General features: G+C 37.0%; 6 protein-coding genes across 6 annotated transcripts; 2 read left to right on the top strand and 4 right to left on the bottom strand.

Moving 5' to 3' along the window:
• Positions 1-60: 60 nt before the first annotated feature.
• On the bottom strand, positions 61-7,944 carry FMP27 (Fmp27p; the record flags this gene model as incomplete). The annotated part of the gene is made up of 1 exon (XM_018366995.1): positions 61-7,944. The coding sequence occupies one exon, from the start codon at positions 7,942-7,944 to the stop codon at positions 61-63; it is 7,884 nt and encodes a 2,627-aa protein (XP_018220834.1).
• Positions 7,945-8,996: 1,052 nt separating this feature from the next.
• On the top strand, positions 8,997-10,184 carry RIF2 (Rif2p; the record flags this gene model as incomplete). The annotated part of the gene is made up of 1 exon (XM_018366994.1): positions 8,997-10,184. The coding sequence occupies one exon, from the start codon at positions 8,997-8,999 to the stop codon at positions 10,182-10,184; it is 1,188 nt and encodes a 395-aa protein (XP_018220833.1).
• Positions 10,185-10,633: 449 nt separating this feature from the next.
• On the top strand, positions 10,634-12,736 carry SST2 (GTPase-activating protein SST2; the record flags this gene model as incomplete). Its single annotated transcript, XM_018366993.1, has 1 exon — positions 10,634-12,736. The coding sequence occupies one exon, from the start codon at positions 10,634-10,636 to the stop codon at positions 12,734-12,736; it is 2,103 nt and encodes a 700-aa protein (XP_018220832.1).
• Positions 12,737-13,150: 414 nt separating this feature from the next.
• Positions 13,151-15,817, bottom strand: LEU3 (leucine-responsive transcriptional regulator LEU3; the record flags this gene model as incomplete). Its single annotated transcript, XM_018366992.1, has 1 exon — positions 13,151-15,817. One exon carries the CDS (start codon positions 15,815-15,817, stop codon positions 13,151-13,153), a length of 2,667 nt encoding a protein of 888 aa, XP_018220831.1.
• A 365-nt stretch (positions 15,818-16,182) lies between these two features.
• On the bottom strand, positions 16,183-19,299 carry HMG2 (hydroxymethylglutaryl-CoA reductase (NADPH) HMG2; the record flags this gene model as incomplete). The annotated part of the gene is made up of 1 exon (XM_018366991.1): positions 16,183-19,299. The coding sequence occupies one exon, from the start codon at positions 19,297-19,299 to the stop codon at positions 16,183-16,185; it is 3,117 nt and encodes a 1,038-aa protein (XP_018220830.1).
• A 608-nt stretch (positions 19,300-19,907) lies between these two features.
• FPR4 (peptidylprolyl isomerase FPR4) lies at positions 19,908-21,104 on the bottom strand (the record flags this gene model as incomplete). The annotated part of the gene is made up of 1 exon (XM_018366990.1): positions 19,908-21,104. One exon carries the CDS (start codon positions 21,102-21,104, stop codon positions 19,908-19,910), a length of 1,197 nt encoding a protein of 398 aa, XP_018220829.1.
• Between the last annotated feature and the right edge of the window lie 108 nt (positions 21,105-21,212).

Here is a 21,212-nt window from a genome sequence, read left to right as displayed (position 1 = left end):
TAAAACCAAACGTAAAGTTATGAAAGGTTTCTTGTATAAATAGAATAATATAAAATCACCCTAACGAAGCTCTTCAGGTTCGGTGTATGACTTGTAAGTGGTGAGCTGTTTTAGTGGAGCAGTATCGTCAACCATCTTATTATTTTTAGAGTTTCTTTTCAGTTTATTACTAATAAATCTTCCGGTGTGTTTTATTAGAACCTTTATCAGTACCTTCTTAAGGGCAAGTAATAGATCTGCAAGCCTCAAAGTTTGATTGGCTAATCTTAAGGTTGGGAAATCGAAGACAAAGTTTGTCACATTGGCCAATCTCATTGTGCCTTTACCTTTATAACTGATGCAAAGTTTGAAGCTGTTTAATTTCAAATTTTCAACAATCATGTAATCGCTCGATCTTTTTAACATTTCGTTAAAATCAGGACTTGTATCTTCCGAAAATTTAATATTTCCTTCTTCTGATGATGACGATATCATATCAAAAATACTGGATTCGCTATCTTCGTCTGCTCCATTCTCATCAGACATCAGCTCTTTTAGTGACAGCCATTCCAATAGTTTAATTAACCTGTCTTCATCCAATTTTACTGTCAAGCCCGACAATGTAGTCTCAACATTCTTGATAACCTTGATACCACCTACGGGTTTATCGATGTCCCAGCTTACTTGTACCAATGGCACGTCATCCTTTGAACTAGCCAAATCATTGGTGTTAGATGCTAAAGGCCCGAGTAAACAGTGGTAATTTACATTTTCCTCCAAGTCGAATATTTGCATCATCTTAACGGTGACAATATTTTTTCTCAGTCCCATTGCATGTCGGACTCTATTAAAGTTCAGCTTCGCCACTGCAATATCCACAAATGGTTTATCGTCTTTCTCTAAGAGATGTAAAATAATTTCATTCACTTTAATATTCCATACCAACGTCCGGTTAATGCAGTTGTTTCCGTTTGAAGTGAAAACCTTCATTAGTATATACAGCCTCAAAAGTTGATGCATTCTTTCGTTGTGGACATTGGATAAATCAATTTTGCCGACATCATCCAATAAGCTCCTCTTAAATAAGAACTCCTTTTCAACAACAGCTAGAATTTGTTCGCTATTGTGTAAATTATTTACTAATGTTTTAATTTGACTCGTATCATAGATGTCGTAACCAATTATCAATTTTTCAATATACTTCCTCAATTCTCCATCTTCGGGTTCAACATAAACAAACAATTTCAATACCATCTTTGTAAGCATTAGATACTCTTGTGAATTTAACTCTACATTTATTTGGGGAACGTATCCGCAAATGCTATCCTCTATTTTATCTTTTAAGGAATCGTACCTAGCGGAGAACTGTGACAGCTTTTGATATTGCAGCAAGGCAGAGATATTCTTAACCACTGCATTCTTTTCCAATGCAGAAGGTTCAAATCCTAGCTCCAAACCCAGCCACGGCGGCCATTGTTCGTTTTTATGCTGGCCATAAGAGCTTGATCCAAAGTACAACTCAAAAAATTCTTTGTAATCCTTCTTATTGAATAAGAAGGCATTCGCATTTCCAAATAAAATACCATACCTTTTTAAGAAAATATCTTGCATATACGTGTTTGTGGTGGTATTTGCATCAAACTCAAGCGTCTTTAACATAAAGAATGGTGAGGACACTATAACACACGTTTCTGGATTTTCAAGAGACGTTAACTGGATTTGTGGAGTTACGAACTGTACAAAGAACTTATGATGTATCATATGCTCAATATTACAGGACAATTCTGTGATATTCTTCTCAAACATCTTCAAAAGATTTTCATTGGTAAATTCCTCATCATTGCAACTCCCAAACTGTTTGCCAGTGTTTCTTTTCCCCTCTCTTTCCGATATTCCTTCCAAGCTGGCTGTTTCCTCAACGGTCTCTCTTTTCTTTATTGCATCCTCAAATTCTCTCAAGCCCTTCCCACTTGCTAATGATGCAAATTCATTGGCTAGGTCTGCATAGTAAAGAAATTTAAAGATAGCATTCCTTGTATCTTCATTCCATTTCAAAAGCACGTTGAAAATGAAAAATCTGTTTTCAAACAGTTTCATTGTTTTTTTAGTAGCCTTCAATAGATTCAAAGAATCGAAATGGAAAGGATGTCCGGTTTCCCCAGTTTCCCGTTGCTCGCATATTGCTTCAAAGTCTTTTAGTAGTATTTCGACGTTCTTCACACTAAACTTTGCTTTTGAGAGTAAGTCCTTTAAATATTCCTTTGACATTCCCGCCGTTTTAATTTCTTCTGATTCTTCTTCCAATCTTTGTTGAAACTTTTTCAAAACATTAACCCTCTTTTCAACTAGATCAGTACGTAGAGAAACGTTATGCCCTAGAGTACAGTTATGTGAGATACGATTATCAAAGGGCGTTATTGGCTTGTAAGTTTTTGGATCAACTTGGTACTTGTCACCATAACTCGCCCTCTTCTGATAAGCAAATTGAGGAGAGAAAGCAAAGGGCATGATCTTGATTTTCGGTAAATAATTCTCAGGGTTAATGAAAAATGCGTCCTGGAAGTCGGTTATATCAAGCCATGTCATATCATTGTCAAATATTTCATATTCGGCATCCTCTTTTTCTTCTATATAGTTCAATTTGTTGAACTCACCACTAATAGCCCGAATATCCACGTCTTGGCATACTACATCACCGGCTAAAAACTTTAGTTTCATAACTCTCTTCCTGATATTTAATCCAGCTTGGTATTCTGTCAAAACCTCTTTTCTTTGGTGTAAATCCATTACAAAATGAGAAGCTTTAGCCTTTAAACCAACGAACTCAGCAATCTCTAGGTAGTTTTTACGTAAAATTTGGTCAGCGTCAACATTGTGATACATGTAAGTAATGAAGAGTGGTGAGACGTCAGCGTGATAAGAGATGGTATACAAATGTTCACCAAACTTAGGGCTTATGCTCTGAAGACCAAATAAAGGCCCCCTCCTCACAGGAAAGTTTCCTGAAAATGATTTCCACCAAGTAAAGAACGCTTTGAATCCATTAGGACTTAGCTGCATAGCGTTGTACGCAGAATTTGAATTGGATGATAACCCGAAAGACATATGGATAAAGTCGCTTCTAAAGCCAGCATAGGAATCATGTTTTGAACGGTCTTGAACATATATTGGATTACATAGACGAGTCAAGTAATGTTCCTTTGAATCAAAAGTTCTCTCATCCAAACTAGACCCCAACCGTTCAAAAAGAATGCCCATATCCAAGGTCATACCTCCTGATAATTTGATACCCGTCTTTTCGATAAACGACTTTCTCATGGATTCCTTTTCCGCCTTTTCATTTCGGCTAGATGTCGTATTCAATAGGTAATAAAATGAAGCGTATCGCTGCAGATTAGTTTCCTCTTGATTTGGTATGAACATTGTGTTACTGCTAGGTCTAGACCATACTAGCAATGGTTTCGCAAAATAATTTGGAATGCTGAAATGAACCTTATCTGCACTGCATGATAGAAATTTTTTGGGATCGTTATCCTCATTACATTTTAAATTAACATTGCCATCAAATCCAACTATAAACCCGGCAGAATCGCCGCCAAGCATGTAAGGGCTCTTTGCACCTTTTAAAGAGACTTCAAACTTCCCTTTATTTTTCCAAAGTACATTAATTTTACCATGGAAAAGATATCTTGTTTTATCCCAGAATCCTAATTTTATCGAAGGGTCTAACGGGGGCTTTGAAAAGTTATCTAAACATTGCATAGTTTGTTGAATGGCTGGCTGATAAGAGCCGCCCCAGGTTACTCGCGTTGTGTGTTTAGAGTTGATTTCAAAATTTAAATTCGTGAATATCTTCGCACTAGTCATCGTTCTTGGTACAAATAAAGAGTAATACTTGTCTGTATTCTCGACAGTGACCGAAGGGATCAAAGGTACAAATAACGTTCTTAATTCCTTTTCCGATTGAAGCATATCCTCAGTTATCATGAAATCCCCATGAATTCTTGTAGCGATTGTTTCTTTACTTTGTGTAGAACTTAATGGGGGTATACAGACAAACGGCAATGGGTAATCTCTTAAATGCCATCTCACTTCACTAAATTTAGCATCCAAGTGCATTGGTATCATAATTGAATATTCTGTGTCCTTTGGAACGCCCTTTCCAACATCATAAATAAAGTTTGGAATATTTTCGATACCACAGAAAGGTCTTAATATATCGATATCAATATTTTCAACAATTAAATTCATCAAAAATGGGTTAGTGGCAAATGGCAAAACTTTCTTGTTAATATCTTTAGGCAGTTTGTTATAGTCAATTAGTCCCCATAGAAAAGAAAAATTTTTGTCAAACTCACGGCGTTCCTTGACTTTGTATTCTTTTACTCTTCTGATCCACGAATCGGAAAAGTTTTCTAGTAAAGCATTATAAGCTTTTTCAACCTCGGGAGTGATAAGTTGGGGTATGTCAGGATTGTGATTGTCTTTTCCATCAACATTGAAAGGTGTTGGAATGAGGGGTACTTCAGAATCTGTGGCAGATTTACGTAAAACTCTTCTTCCATCATTTGTCCATAAGCCCGTACGACATTTTAATATTTCATTATCAACGGCCTCGAAATCATCCTTTACTTCTTTGACATTCTTTTGACTTTTAATCAAATTCTCCGAAATACGCTTGTTGAATTCCTGTAACTTCGTAAGTCTTTCTCTTTGTTCTTGCAAACCAATCTGAAAGATAGTGTTCAATTCAGCCTCTAGCGGATCATCGGCAATGCTAAATAACCACCTTTTAGATTTTAGCTTGATCTTAGGCAGTGAAAGAGGGGTTTCAATTTTGTGCGGGAAAATAATTAAATCACTCTTAGATGTCTTCAAAGAATATAGCATCTGCTTAATACTTTTGAAAACGCTAGGCACACTATCGATAATTTTGAACATTTCAAATTGATGCGGTATAGAAAAGTGCGATGATTCGTTCTCTAGAGTTATAGCGGACTGTAAAGTTTCCCAGTCTTGCAGAGAGTCTAATTTTTTCATTTGTTCTCTTAGTAAGTCAATATGTATCTGCACTTTAAATCTATCGATGCTAATCATGCGTTCCCAGAAATTTGGATTCGTTGGGGATTCCACCAGCATTCTAAAATATTGACCTGAAATGGAAATTTCATTGAGGTTTTTCATAGTGATAAATGTGGAAGTTGGTTCAAACTTCGTTCTAAGACCGTTAGGCAGTGCAACTATTTGACTCATAAATTCGGAAGAAAAATCTACTTCTATCATTTCTTTTAGTTGGCCCCACTTTACACTTTTTAGACACGATTTTTTTTTCGACTCGGATAGTGCAATGAAATATTGTTTGGTTTTAGATTGATGTGTCTTTTGGCATACACAGTGTCCAAATATTTGATTTAATGTGTGTATTCCTGAAACAGCCAAAAAAATGCTCATTAGTGATACTACCGACATTCCTCTTGTGTGATTGATTTGTAAAACGATCTTTGAACTGTTTTCTTCCCCACTAAAAGAGTCTGTATCTGGGAATAGTTTAATTGATAAGTTAGAAACTTTGGAAACGGTTTTGGTAGACAACTCTTCGCTCGATTCAGGCGTTTCCCCAATTATTTCAGTAGTTATATCATTTACCAACAAGTTAAGGTTCCAAAGATGATGTACTTCCGTTGCATCGCTGGTTGATATGTCATCTAAATCAGCAATACTTGATTTGTGCTTGGGCTTTTCTTTACTTGCATTGTCGAAGTTCGTAAGCTGGCCCGACCTAACCATGGTAGCATGGTTAGAACCAATTTTGTTATGCCACTGTGTCTTATCGCCAAAAAAGGCGATTTGCAACTTTTCGATTGTATTGCAATATTTTCTTAGCTTGCCATCAATTAGATCCTTTGAACTTTGGGGATCGATAGAAGAAAAAACATCTCTTGGCATGAAAACCGATCTTGCACCTAAGGTAGAGGATATGTCCCTAATGTTAATTTTGATATAATCAAAAAAACTAGGTAATTGTTCGAACATGAAATCGCTGGGCAGAATGTCCTTTTGTCTTAGACATTTGGCCATATTAGAGCATTCGGTTTTAATGTTTTGAAGATTAGATGCGAACTTTTCATAAAACTCCTTGAAATAATTTTCTTCAACATTTGCTAATTGGCCGTCTAAATTATGTACCAAATCGCTCAACATAACCATCGTTGGTAATTCAGATAAGTCTAGCATTAATGTGTCAATGTCACCATCTGCAGCATACAGAATTTCAGGTAGAAGTCGAACGTTTTGCTCTATAGCAATGCTATCTACTCTCAGTATTGTATGTTCATAATTTTGGTGCTTAATAATATGTTGCAGTTTCATGTCTAGAAGTTCAATAGTCCAAAGACTCTCATAGAAAATTTGTTGCGTTTTTTCTTTTTCCTCGCTCAAACCATTTCCTAATATATACCTCTGAGAGCGATGACTTATCATGAAGACGGAAAACTTACTTATTATCAAATTATCTTTGTTTTTGATGACAAATTTGGGATCGTCAAGGGTGAATTTCATATTAATTAAGGGCAAAAAACACTTGAAATAATCGAACAGAATTCTTCGCCTTCTTAAGAACTTAATGTGGGAGTTCTCCTTCAGAATTTTATTCTTGGGACAAGAGGATGTGAAAACTTTAATATTAGACAGGAAACATTTGATAAACGAAATATTAACCGGATCCATGTCAATTGTTAAAGAAGAAATGTTCCCCTTGATGTTAAAGGTAGCATTCTCCAGGTGCTTTGGTTTCAAATCATCAGAATAACTAAATTTTTGAGAGAATAAATTCGTTTCACCAAAAATTGAAACGTTTGGGATTTCAACAATCTTTAGCAATTTTGTCAGCTTTTGGTGCTTTCGATTTATATTCAAACAGATATTGAACCTTGCCATGACGATGCTAAATTTGAATGGAGTGTCACGTTCTTCAAAAACTAACGTATACCCGGGCATCTCATTTTTAAATCTAATTGCATTAAAATTTATGTTGGAAATGAAAATGTCATAACTAATATATTTGGTCATTCCGATTAAGTCTGGATGATTGGTTAAAGGGAAATCCTTGATTTGAAGTTTGTCGATAGTAACGTTAAACTCTTTCAAAGGCTTTATTTGGTCCACGAATTTGCCCATTGTATGCATTAGGTCGTTTCTAGCTCTGATAATATCTTCGTCTTTTATATCTTGATCAGCACTTGTTGTATCTTTTAATTTTTGTAAAAGTTCTTCATTGGACATTAAATCAACGTTTTCTTTATTGATGAATAGATTTAGTAAGCTCATGGGGACGTTTAGGTCACCTAATTTCAAGTCTAAGCTAACTTGAAAATCATCTTTTAATGGATACATTATTTCGTCGATTGATAAATTGGTATTCACAATGAAAATGGTATCAGCAATAATGATTTGATCATTCCAACAAAGCTTTCTTAAATAGGAATCGAATCGCAGTGAGCCACTTTTTTTGGAACCGTCAATTGAAAAAACAAAGCCAAGCTTTTCAATACCGATATCAAGATTAACTAGTCTTGTGTCATCAAGTATGACGGAGATCCCACTGAGCCAGTGCTGCGAAAATGAAAGAAACTTAGAAGTGAAAAAGCCACTGATAGCTTTTGAAGATCTTGGAGTTGATCTCTCATCCTCACTTGGAGATTCTGTATTTGACTTACCATTACGTGCGTTGTCGCTGGAGTCGATCTGTAAACCTTTGATAATAAGTTTCTTTTCATAAACGACGAACCGGATGGATCTTATCGATACTGAACCGTTTTCCAGGGATAAACCACGAATTTCTAGCTTAAACAAATTAACCCATGTTACATTCACGCCAAAAAATATCCTTACAAAAATTTTACAGCTCCATAAGAGAGTTACTGCAATAATAACCCATTTGCAGAGTAGAGTTTTGATTTCAGACATTTTCCACAGAATATGACATATAGCTAGCGGCCTTTTTACTATTCTTATTCTTTTTTGGTTTGGGTTCCCTGCAGTTGGCTTAGTTTCCTTGGTTGTGGTTTCTCTACTTGTTTCATAGACGTGGTAGATCCTTTGTTTTATAAGGGATTTACGGCTAATATCGCCTGGGATGGCTCTAGTGTGGAAACAAAAACACCAGCGAGACCCTTTCCACGCCTTTCTTATTTCCGTCTGTATTTCCGTGGGATACCCTTGCCACGTACGATGTGATAATTGTCATAAGAGAGGCAAGCTTCATTCCAAACTTATAATTCACGCTAATTCCTCAGACCCAAACTCGGAGGATACGTCCAGTCTAAACAACTGGAAACAGCACCTTTCGTTAAGCTGAACTGACGGTCGGTGGGCTTTGGCTTGTTCCGAGTTCTTTTGTTGAGTATTTCTTCATATTCTAGTACCTACGCCAAATATCAGGTTACTCGATTCAAGCCCTCTGAGTAATCAACCATGACACACCACCGGCTTTGTAATGACCCGTATTGACACAATGTATGGTCTGGAGAAGTATACATTCTAAAGAAAAATCTTTATAACTCTTTTCTTTGTATATGGGAGTAGGCACCGAAGCGCGTCAAAAATAGTAGCGGCTATTTTTTTTTTGTTTCATTCTTTTCCTCTCATACTGGTACTGAAGTATAAATAGTGGTCAGCTTCTGTTATTAATTTTGAACCTCTCATACATTTTTCTTCAAACTTTTTACCTCAACGGTTGCATTTTGTTTAATCAAGCACATTTGCGATGATCGTTAAACAATAAGCTTTCGCATATATAGCAATTATAACAGGGATAAAATGGGCCACCCGGCTCGAGCACGTTAGTCTTTCAATTCTTATTTTTTTAAGATTCCCGTGTGTTTACAGGAAATGCTTCATTATCTTTTGTTTACATAATAAAGCTTTCTCAATTATTCGGCAGGGTTTAATAGTTAGATCGGAATATGTACGGATATAGGTATAAAAACGAAGATAGAAAGAATCGGTATAGGTGAGCAATGGAACATCTCGAGTCCGATTTTGCACCTATAAGAAAGTCGCAAAAGGTTGTAGACAGCGACAAAATCGTCAGGGCAATAAACGATGACCTGGAGCAAAAAAATTTCACGATTTTGCAAAAATTAAGTCTGGTACCAATTAAAGAGAGCTTGAAAGGCACAAAGGTTTCCAAGCCAAGGTCAGTTAAGAGGCAGGTGGATCGTACTGTCTACCGGGACTTTAAATCGAAGGCTTTGGACGAATTGAGCGCCAATTATTCCTCAGTCGGTTATATTCCAGGTTTGGATAGTTTCCTGACGAATGATCTTGGAGAAATGAGAGATCACGTTGTTTTTTTTAATCAGATTAAAAATATACATCAATATGCCGGCATTGATCGTGAAGTTTCTGGAATACTGTCATCAATCGGTTCGAACGTCGTGATTGTTGAGATGAACGACTATTTAACCAAAGGAATCTTTCCGTTAGATAAATTGAAAGCCTACATCAGGACGAACGGAAAGCGTCAATTTAAAGCTCATTTCGACTTCAAAATCAATGGTAACACCCTCGATGACACTTTTGACCTTATGATGATACTACTGAGAAAAATAGGCCAAAATCTGGACATAGGCCACATTGTTTACTTCAGATTTGAACAATTAGATGAATCATCTCCTTCAAATACGATAATTCCTTCGAAGCTTATGGAATTCATAAAAATATTATCATCACTTCAAAAAATTGAGAATATTGCGTTCAAGTTTCTATTTTATTCGAATAACAGCAGCGTTTCATCTCTCTTGTCTACTGCTCTCAAAAAAAACCTTAGTACAAAACCTATCATATTTCAATGTCCCGTTTTAACTCCTACCCAAGTACAAGAACATTTGAAAAAAATGATTAAGTTCACTTCTTATCCAAAAAACGAGTTACAGCAGTCGTACAATTTATTCATCATAGGCCAATTAAATACTAAAAATTCCAATTTGGCAAAGTTCCTTGAGTTTTTAAAAAATTTCCCGCATCCTTTTACTTATTTATTTGGTGTTTTCACCGAAATCCTGGTACAAAGTAAAACTTTTGATGAACTACTAGACATGATCACTAATAGACTGACAACAAGAAATTACCCACATCGTTCTTATAACTTTAAGAAAAACCAGCGCCTTCCACTTAAGGTGACTCGAGACGTGCATCAAACATAAAATCATGGAAGACTCTGGATGATCTGGAAATCAAAACAAGATGCTTTTGAAAGTTCGAGCGGAAGTACTTTTCTATGGAGACTGAAATGACGACATTTATACAACTGGGCTATCCTCATAAGGCATAGGAAGTATCTTCAAACGTTATGTGGTGTCTGGATGTTTGGCGTTTCATAATTTATTATTTTGAAACAATGAATTTTGCTCTTGCATTATTACAGTGCATGTTGCATTTTTAGTTGCCAATGCACTTTCCGAATAACCATGGTTGCTTGTATTTATATCAGTGAGTAAACGTGAATCGCAGTTCCGTTTCTTTTCACGTTTACCTTCCTTAAGTAGAGAAGACATGTTTTTTGCTACAGCTCATTGAAGTTCTTTTGCCGAGTATCGAAAGTGTCGCAGAAACTACAAAATAATAAACTGAAAGAAGATATTGATAATCGAAAATGGCAAGCAAAAATAGAACCCTGCATGAACTATCATCAAAAAATTTCAGTAGAACTCCTAATGGTTTGATTTTTACTAATGATTTAAAGACGGTGTACTCAATTTTTCTAATTTGTTTAGAACTGAAAGAGAAGAAACACAGCAACGACACTAAATCATTTTTATTTACTCCGTTTAGTAAACATTTCCCTTTCACTTTTTCATATCAAGAAGCCATTCAGGCAATGGGACAATTAGAACTGAAAGTGGATATGAACACAACTTGTATAAATGTCTCGTACAACATTAAACCGAGCTTGGCATTCCATCTCCTCACGTTATTTATGTCATCTAAACTGTTGCATACGCCGCAGGATAGAACTCGTAATGAGCCAAAGGAAAAAGTTCTTTTCCAACCAACACCAAAGGGGGTTGCTATTTTACAGAAGTATGTTAGGGATATTGGATTGAAGAGAATTCCTGATATACTATTATCATCGTTCAACTCTATGGAACTTTTCACCTTCGAGAGAAGTTCCGTTACAGATTCAATCATTCATAGCGATTACTTAATGCATATTCTATTCATCAAAATGATGGGTGTTAAGCCCAATGTTTGGTCTCCAACCAAACCCAATGATCCTTTGCCTTGTTTATCTTTGTTGTTGGAATACGCCAACAATGATGATACATTTACATTTGAAAAATCAAAGCCAGAACAAGGTTGGCAAAGTCAGATTGGGAATGTAGATATTAATAACTCAGAAAGGGTATCACCATTAGCGCATCGGTTCTTTACAAATCCAGATTCCGAGTCACATATTCAATACTATGTTTCCGACACTGGAATTAGGCTTTTTGAAAATAAAGCCTTCGGAACTTCCAAAAAGATTACTATTAAGTACAGTTTTACAACAAAAGCTATATGGCAGTGGGTTATGGATTGTACCGATATTATGCATGTAAAGGAAGCTGTTTCGTTGGCAGCACTATTCTTGAAAATGGGGCTAATTGTTCCTGTTCTTTTACCACCCTCACGTACCGATAAAAAAAAATTTCAGATTAGCAGATCTTCATTTTTCACTTTGTCTAAGTTAGGGTGGGATCTGGTTTGTTGGAAAGGTTACAAAAGTAACAATATTCGAGCACCCAATGGTGATATCATTGATCTAGATATCTCCTTAACAAGTCATGTATCCGCCGGTGATGAAAAAAGGACGCTAGAGGAGAACGATGGTTTTGCTCAGGAACTGCTTATTTCTTCAAGCAATCACAGCCTTAATAAATTGGACTATGTTTTGAATGATCCAGGTATGAGATATTTATTCAGGCGTCATTTAGAAAGGGAATTTTGTGTAGAAAATTTGGACGTTTTTATTGAAATCAAGAGATTTTTGAAAAAAATGACAATTTTGAAGAGACTAATAGATTCTAAGCGCGGTAATAAAAAAATAAACATTGGTACTTCGAAAAATAATGTTGTAAAGACTATTGATTCAGCTTTGATGAAACAAGCCAACGAATGCCTTGAAATGGCCTATCATATTTACTCGTCATATATCATGATCGGGTCGCCATATCAATTGAACATCCACCATAACTTGCGTCAAAGCATTACTGACATTATGTTGCATCCCCAATCCCCGCTATTAGAACGTTTTCCTACTAGCTTGGATGATTCATTGCTTGAATCCACCGAATCTAACTCTTCTTCAGTCGGTTCCACAGATGGTCACACGTTACAAGAACTGCCTGAAGTAATACTGAAGCCTTCAAAAACTTCCTGGAATGAAGATAGTTTATTTCAAAAGCAAACACCCTACCAAATATCAAAAGAACTTAAACCGGCCCCATTAAATCTAGCAGATGCTCACTGTAATGAAACATCACTAGAACAGTCAAATATCATCCTGAGATATAGTAGCGACGACGCCGAAGATTATAACGGAACACATAACTCATTACCAGCAACTTTGAAAATCCTTAGAAAATTATACCCACTTTTTGAAAGCGTCAGTAATGAAATGTATAAGTTAATGAACAACGACTCCTTCCAAAAATTTACTAAATCTGACGTGTACAAAGAAGCTAATAGCTTAATAGAGATTCAAGAAAAGTGCTGATATCTTGCCACAATTGCGAGTTCATAAACAGGTATTTTTTTTATTTCGATATTGGACGGAATTTTGATACCCATGATTTCTGTAGATGAATATATAAAAAAACTACTATGTCAGATTTACGCAGAGTTTATATCAATAAAATGAAATTAAACTAACAAAGATAAGTATGTTAACTTTAAAAATAAAAATTAAGTAGAGTAAGCGGTAGAGTATTAATGTACCTATTCCTCTTCCACTACACATGATTTGGAGACAAAAAATAAAAAAATGATAGAGAAAAAAAAGGTAAGCGAAAAAATAGAATAAATATGAAGGTTACTAACTACCTAGGCGCTCATGTTATTTTTAATAGCGCGTTATATAAGAGTCCTTAAAGATTAAACGTGATGTAAAAATGATGACGAAGCAGTAGCCTCAAACCTTAGGATTGAAAGCAAATTCGTTCATTAAAATGTCAACATCTCTCCAAACCATGTCAGATTCCCAGTTGTCCCAATTCGCCATAATGGAATTAGGGGATTCTTTATCTCCGCTTGAAACAGGGTTCGTCTGAGTCACAGCATGCGTTTCTAATAGAGAAGAGTTGGTCTGCGCCATCTGTTGAACATTTTCTTGAATCTGTGTTATTGGATGAGGCGGTTGACTCGCTAAGTGTCCAACAGCGGTCGCTATTGGTAAATGTTCATTATTAATTTCGTTTTGCTTCATATCTGTGATAGCACCGGAATCTAAGTTTGCGTGATTCAACTGCTCTCTTGGGGACATTTTGTTAAGGATACCTCTATATGATATAGTGTTTGCTACTTGGCTATTTGGAGTTGTTAAGGAGCTTCCGCTACTAGTAGAACCTGCATTGATTGGGTTCGGATCCAACGGAATGGTTTCAATTATTCTTCTCGCCTTCTTTTCTGGATGCCGTACATTAGTGAATTTTCTCGTTCTTAACTGTTGATTGTCCATACCCTCCAGGATACTTCCAGTTAGTGCCTCCTCCTCCTCCTCTTCCCCCTCTTCTTCTTCTTCTTCTTCCTCCTCATCTTCCTCCTCATCATCAACGTTGTATGCTGTAGAAATCTTGGTGTCTCTTTCTAATTTGGCCATACCACATTTCTCCTTTAAAATGTATAAGCAGTCAAAAAAGACATTTACCGACATCCTAGATTTTATGGTGATTCCTAAATTGAAATCATCCTCCAGTTTTTTCTCACCTTCCCTTTGATCATTTTTCCATGCATCGTACATATTCGCAAATAAACTCCATATACTTCGCATTATTCCGGATGATCTATATGCCATATCATATTTCAAAACCGAGGCATTAAACGTTAATGAAATCGCATTGTTATAAGCCTTTTTGCCCGAAATAATATCCAACATCGAATGCAGTGATGAATGTATGAGTTTACTAATGATACAGGCAGATTGCCATATATTCAAGACGAATAAACCTGGAAAATACTTGATGATGGTCGGGTCCTGTTCCCACATCCTATTAGCGTGTATAAGAAATTTTACGGCAGCGTTATAGACCTTGACTAATCCACGCTTTGTCTCAAAACTTGTATCGAGTTCCATAACGGAATACGATCCCTCATAGATATTAGCATTAAATTTCCCCGCATCCTGAGACGTTATATCAGTGAAATAATATGTTAATAAGTGAACTTTCGCTACTAGTAACAAAAATTTCCGTATATCATCTAGGTTATTTTCTTCAAGACTGATCTCTAATTGGCCTAGCTGTTGATTGAGCACATGCAACAAGGGCTGTTTCTCCTCTTGACTTACCATCCCCGTCGCACTCGCTGGGGTGGAGTTCATGGTGTTTACAATTTGATTCTCAAATCTAGCGATTTGGGCCATTTGCCTTAGTTCATTGGGTATATCCACTTGGCTTTTTGAACTAGGCACTCTGGTAGAACTTATTACTAAATAATCAAAGGAAACATAAGCTGGAAACCCAAATGATGATGCAACTGTTTGGGAGACTATATTACAGCAAATCCAAGTTCGTATTTGCTCGTTGACCAATTCCGAATTTGCAGATGCATATTCTTTCGAAAAACCTGCACAATTTAGGCCTACTCGAAGTGCTTGAAACATTGCTGTTCCTATGGTATTCCACGAAGTATCGGCGCTTAACGAAGAAGTTAACGGAGGCYAAAAAGTGTATAGAAGGAATGCTTGCACTGAGTACACAGATGCTACGTTTAGAACGGGTTCGTCTTTATCTGAAGGAGTATATCGAATGATTGGAGATATGGTAATTTCTGATAACACAGATTTTACCAATACAGACAACCTGGTCATTAAGTCCGTAGCTCCAAATTTTCGCCTCAATCCAATAAGCAAGATGACCCAAAATAAACATGGAGATAAGTTATAGATCCGTTCAGCTCCTTTAGCCAGGTCGACTACCGGTAAAAACTGATGATATTTCGTAGCAAATTCTTGAAATAGCTCAGCAATATCACTGCTTGACAAATAGATATCGCCTAGACTTTTAGGCAAGCATTTTAGTTGTTCTTCTGTCATGACGTTTATGGACTGCGCAGTATCAAAATTCGTTGACGAGCTTAAGAGTGTCAAGGGAGAAGAATCTATATGTTTTCTGGCATTATAAGCAATCGGGTCTCCCCGGAATGTTCTAAAAGTTTTTGATTCAATATCTGTGGACTCAAAGGCACTTTTCCTCAGCTGTTTTACTTTTTCTTTCGTAAAGTTGCTATTATCCAAAACAATCTCTTGCTCTTCCTCAATTCTCTTCAAAATTTCATCCGAAGTTAAGTTCGTTAAAGTTCTAGTAAGCTCTTTAAATCTTTTTTCGATAGCCTCATTTCTTGCTCTTTTGTAAGTTCTTCTAAAATCTCTCTTTAAGATGCATGGGACATTCTTTTTAGCACATTTAGTACATGGCTCTGGTGCTCTTTCGTGCGCATCGCATTTTGATTTCTGCTGTCTGCATTCCACACAAGCAAACTTTCTCTTCCTGGTATTCGTTTCAACCCTGTTCTTGGCTTCACTGTGACTCATTTCACTTCCTGATTGTGAGGTCGCTATAGAATCTGATCTTTCTTCCATAACCCAAAAAAAAAAGCTTGATCTAATGTAATTAAAACAATTTAGGCAGAACACTGATTAAACGTTCGTCAAATTGGAAACAGTTCCTTAAACTTATGATACCCTGGACATATACGAATCCTATATTGTAATACTTCTCTATTGTTGTGTGCTCATTACTTTCTTTTTTTACTTTGAAAAACTTTAAAAAAGCGCTGTGTTAGGTGATGGGTAAGGCAGCAGCTGATCGAAGATACGTTTAACGTAGCGACAATCATGGTGCATTTACTATTACATGCAGATTGTTTAGGATAGCTAATAGACAATATAAATATATAGACAGATCACCATGCAAACTACAAAAGACTTATAATAATGCGAAGATTTTACAAGGAAGGGTTTTTGTTACTTGTTTGTTGTTGTTCATTGGTTTTGTCTGTTTTACGATTGTGTGTCATATGGCTTTGTACCAAATGACCAGCAGCAAGTGCAGAACACAGAGATAGTTCTCCAGCCAACACTGCACATGCGATGATTCTAGCTAATTGCCTAGCATTTGCTCCAGGTTCAGTGGGATGAGGGCCACGAACCCCTAAGAGATCAAGCATAGCGCCCTGTGGTTCCAAAACGGTACCCCCACCAATTGTACCAACCTCAATCGAGGGCATAGAGACAGATATTCTCAAATTTCCGTCTACTTCCTTCATCAACGTTATACAGTTGGAGCTCTCTACATTCTGCGCTGGATCTTGGCCTAAAGCTAAGAAAAGTGCAGTAACTAAGTTAGCAGCATGCGCATTGAAGCCACCAACAGATCCAGCCATTGCAGATCCGACCAAGTTTTTAGCGATGTTCAACTCAACTAATGCGGCAACATCGCTCTTCAAAACGCTTCTGACAACATCACCAGGAATGGTGGCTTCAGCAACAACACTTTTACCACGGCCTTCAATCCAGTTGATTGCGGCTGGTTTCTTATCCGTACAATAATTACCGGATACAGAAACGACTTCCATATCATCCCAGCCGTACTCTTCCACCATTTGCTTCAGTGAGTATTCGACACCTTTTGATATCATATTCATACCCATTGCGTCACCTGTAGTAGTTCTAAATCTCATGAAGAGCAAATCACCTGCTAAACAGGTTTGAATGTGTTGCAAACGTGCAAATCTTGACGTAGAATTGAATGCCTTCTTTATGATGTTTTGTCCCTCTTCTGAATCCAACCATATCTTGCAGGCACCAGACCTTATCAACGTAGGAAAACGAACTACAGGGCCTCTGGTCATACCGTCCTTGGTTAGGACAGTTGTTGCACCACCACCGGCATTGATAGCTTTACAACCACGCATGGCTGATGCCACCAAGCAACCTTCGGTGGTAGCCATTGGAATATGGTAGGATGCACCATCGATAATTAACGGACCAATTACACCGACTGGAAGTGGCATATAGCCAATAACATTTTCACAACAAGCACCAAATACGCGATCGTAATCGAAATTTCGGAAAGGCAGTTTTTCTGAAACTAGAACTGGCGATTCAGCCAAAATAGAAAGTGCCTTTCTTCTAACCAGAACTGCACGAGTAGTGTCATCTAGTTTTTTTTCTAGAGCGTACAATGGAAGTCTACCATTCACTACAAGATCCGACAACTCTGTATTATTCAAAGTTTTCAATTGTTCATCTTCCATAAGTTCTACTAAATTCGATAAAGGACGGATAGGCTCGTCTTGGGAACTTAAAGCATAGATGCATTCGTTGTTTTGAATTTCTTGTGTAATTGAGATATTTTTATCGGTTACTGGGGCTTCTGGGTCAGAAGAAGCAGGTGTACTATAAGTATCCGAGACTTCAATCGTTGCTGATTTTGGTCTGAGGTTATCACCTTCTTTTTTGGACTGCGGCTCAAAATTCATGTATCCGGTATGAATTTTTGCGGCATTCAATAAATAAATGTTAATAGAAATACTAACTGCAAATGCAAAAAACAGTAACTTGCTAATAAACTGGTCCCGAATAGCATTACTAACAGATTCAATAACCAGCAGGATGGAATCTTCTATTTGGTGGTACTTTTTCAATGGAGTGTAATATTGTTTTGGCAGAACAGAAATGATTACTTGATTACTTAGATTCCCAATATCTTTATAATTGATAAAATTTGGTAATGAATAGATCGTGGAGTCAAAATACACGGAGTTCAATATGGTGTCGTTAAGCTTGTCTGTAAACACATAGAGGTTAATCAAAAGTAGAAGGCCGATAACAGATGCTTTTCCTATGAGTATAGCTACGTTGGATCTTAGAAAATTTGGCTCTGCCGCAGTTTCGTCCTTGTATATGATGTCGGCGGTTGTTGGAAAAACGCCGTCTTCTTCCAATGTTTGTCTAATGAGGGTCGACCTGTGAATAATGTTAATTTCCAGTTTCATCGATAATATAGCTGAGTAGAAAGTAGCTGACAAAATCAAATCAAAAATCAACATAAAAGTGGCTAATATGCAAAAATTAACCAATCCAGTAAGATGTCTAGCATAAATAGCGCAACCGACAAACGAGCTAATATAAAATAAGTAATCACGGATCAAAAAGGTACCTTCTTGAAACATAGCTTCATAAATAATATTACTCACCGTTACTTTTTTATCGATACTAATTCTGTGGAACTTGTGCAAAGATAATGTTGCAAGCCTAACTTTATGCTTGAAGCCAATAATTACCACAATAAACGGTAAGCCGACGATAAGACTTAATAAAGACGCTGGTTTCTTTAATAGAGTCTGTGTGGTGTATAATGACAGATATAATGCACATGCGGAATTTGATAAAGCAGAAAAGCTCAGCCAGAATTTGGATCCAATTTTCCTCATGTCATTGAAAAGGCAACAGAGAGTATAGAAAAGGGTAAGATATGCAGCAAGGATAATAAACAAATCAAATTGGTCAAACTCGCTGGTCTTATTCGAAAATTCCTTGACGAGGTTCCTATAGGTATTATGCAGATCAAGAATTAAATTACTGTTACTTCTCAACCTCCATTTCGTTCCGCCTTCAGGTGTTAGTTCAGTTGGGATCTTTGGTTCTTCACTCAACACATATCGTGTATGATCAGCACTATAGATGACATCTTCAAGGGAAGGTAATGCCGTAGAGTTGTCCTTGCTTTGGAAACTTATGGTAGATAAATAATAATGAAAAGGGGTATAAATATCGGCGGCTTCTTTAGAGCTGAGCAATTTCCATGTGTCGGATACAGGTGATCTGTAGTAGTGTGTACATCTATCAAACAGCTCGTCTGGCTTGATGGTTAAATACGTGGAATATTGATTAGAATCCAGTTTCCACTCATTAAGATAAGACTGCGTTACAGATAAGTAGGCAGCGGCGCTTAATAAAACAGCGATGACAATAACATGAATTGGATACCTCGCACTAAACTTAGCCGTGCAAGCAAATGGCTTTACCAGATGTATTATCGTCTTCAATGAAAGCGACATCTGGGGATTATATGTGGGAATCTTGTTGAGCTCACTTGAAAATAACGTGGCTAGAAGTAAATCGGATTGTTTCTTCGCAGAGTAACCAATTATCACTTGCTCTTACAAAATATTCCCTGGTGGTACCCCTCTTTAGGATGTAATCTTGGTGACAATCTCTTGAAATGACACAAAATGAGTTTTGAAGTGCATGCTTAATTAACCCTTGGATCAAATTTCTTATTGTTCTCAACTAAACTTTTCTCGCGCCGTTGGAACATATTCAACAAAACAATACAATCGTCTCTAGCGATCAATAGGTTATTTAACGGGAAGATATATAAGAGTTCCACTATAAAGCTTTACTTACTCATTTCTGGTGTTCTATTCTTTTGATACAGACGTACCGACTTTGATTGGGATATGGTGAGGAAACGTGGCTGATGGTAAGCTAATCGAATATTTAAGTAGTTGGGCGGCTATTGTCGCCAAGCAACCGCAAAAATAAATCACTCGTAGAATGAAAAAATGTCAGCAAGTAAATTAAAGAAATAATATTAATAATAGCAGTAGAGATAGCGGTATACACTTGTATATATACTTATATCAATGAATATGCATTAGAGTCCCTATTTCATGGACACCAACTTAACGTCAAATGTTAATTCAGAGTTAGCTGGGATGCCTGGCAAAGCTTGTGTACCATAGGCATATGCGGCTGGAATGACAATTCTACGCTCACCACCGACAGCCATACCAGCGACACCGATATCCCATCCTTTGATGACTTCGCCATGACCCAATTTGAAAACAAATGGTTTGCCCTTTGTGTTCTTGTCAAAAACCTTACCGTTTTTCAACTTACCAACATATCTCATTCCAACTCTGGTACTTTTCTTGGCATGTGGACCCTTACCTGTGACACGGTCTTCGATGATAATACCGCCTTCTAAAAGGTTTGTCTTTGGCTTTTGCTTGCCTTCTTCAGATTCTTTCTTGGATTCGGCCTTTTTGGCTTTCTTTGTTGTTTGCTTCTTTTCAACAGGTTTAGCAGATTCTTCTTCTTCTTCTTCGTGTTTTCTCTTGATATCCTTTTTATTGTTTTTCTTTTTTTCGTCCTTTTCAACTAACTCCTCGAGACGGCTTTCGATGTCACTAGCATCTACCAAATCATCAAGTTCATCGTCACCAGAACTCAACTCTTCGTCGTCTTTTTCTTCCTCTCCATTTGAGGATTCTTCTTCACTGTAGTAGTCCTCTTCGTCGTCATCGGAATCAGAAGAGTTGTCTTCTAAAGGTGTATCGAATGGATGTTTAACGTAGTTACCAGTCAAAGAGATAGTGTACGAACCGGTAACGACAAATTGAACATCTTCCTCTGGAGCAATGGTAATATCCAAAGCTTGTTGATATTGACCTTTTGGAGATAAAGTTAGAAGAACGCACTCTTCGAACTCGTTGTCCATTTCACTTTCGTCTTCAGAATCTTCTTCGGATTCTTCTTCGGACTCGCTTTGCTCAGCCTTCTTACCTTTCTTTGCTTTGACGGCTTTCTTTGGTACTTCTTCTTCGCTGTCACTTTCATCTTCTTCATCGTCATGGCCGTGATCGTGGTTGCATCCCTCACCATGTTCATGCTCAGAAAGCTCAGGATTTCTCTTGATAATTCTTAAAGTAGATGGTTTCTTGTCGTCGTCAAAAGGTTCAGGGTCGATGGCGGCCATTGTAATTCTAACGGTAACCGGCATTTCAAAGTTTAGAGCCGGGGTTGGGGTGTATGGTTCAACATTCAGGCTGTATGTAGCCAATGGGAGCATATCAGACATTTTAAAGGGTGTTTTTTTGTTGTTTCTATCGTTACTTGCCAATTGTTTTATCTAAAAGTATCTCTTTTGGTAAAGTAAAATTTTCAATGCCCTTGTCTTTTTCAAATG

This window comes from Saccharomyces eubayanus, chromosome XII, assembly GCF_001298625.1.
Source record: "Saccharomyces eubayanus strain FM1318 chromosome XII, whole genome shotgun sequence".
Taxonomy (NCBI): domain Eukaryota; kingdom Fungi; phylum Ascomycota; class Saccharomycetes; order Saccharomycetales; family Saccharomycetaceae; genus Saccharomyces; species Saccharomyces eubayanus.
Note: the sequence above shows the minus strand (reverse complement) of the source record. Positions and strands in the feature narration are given on the sequence as shown.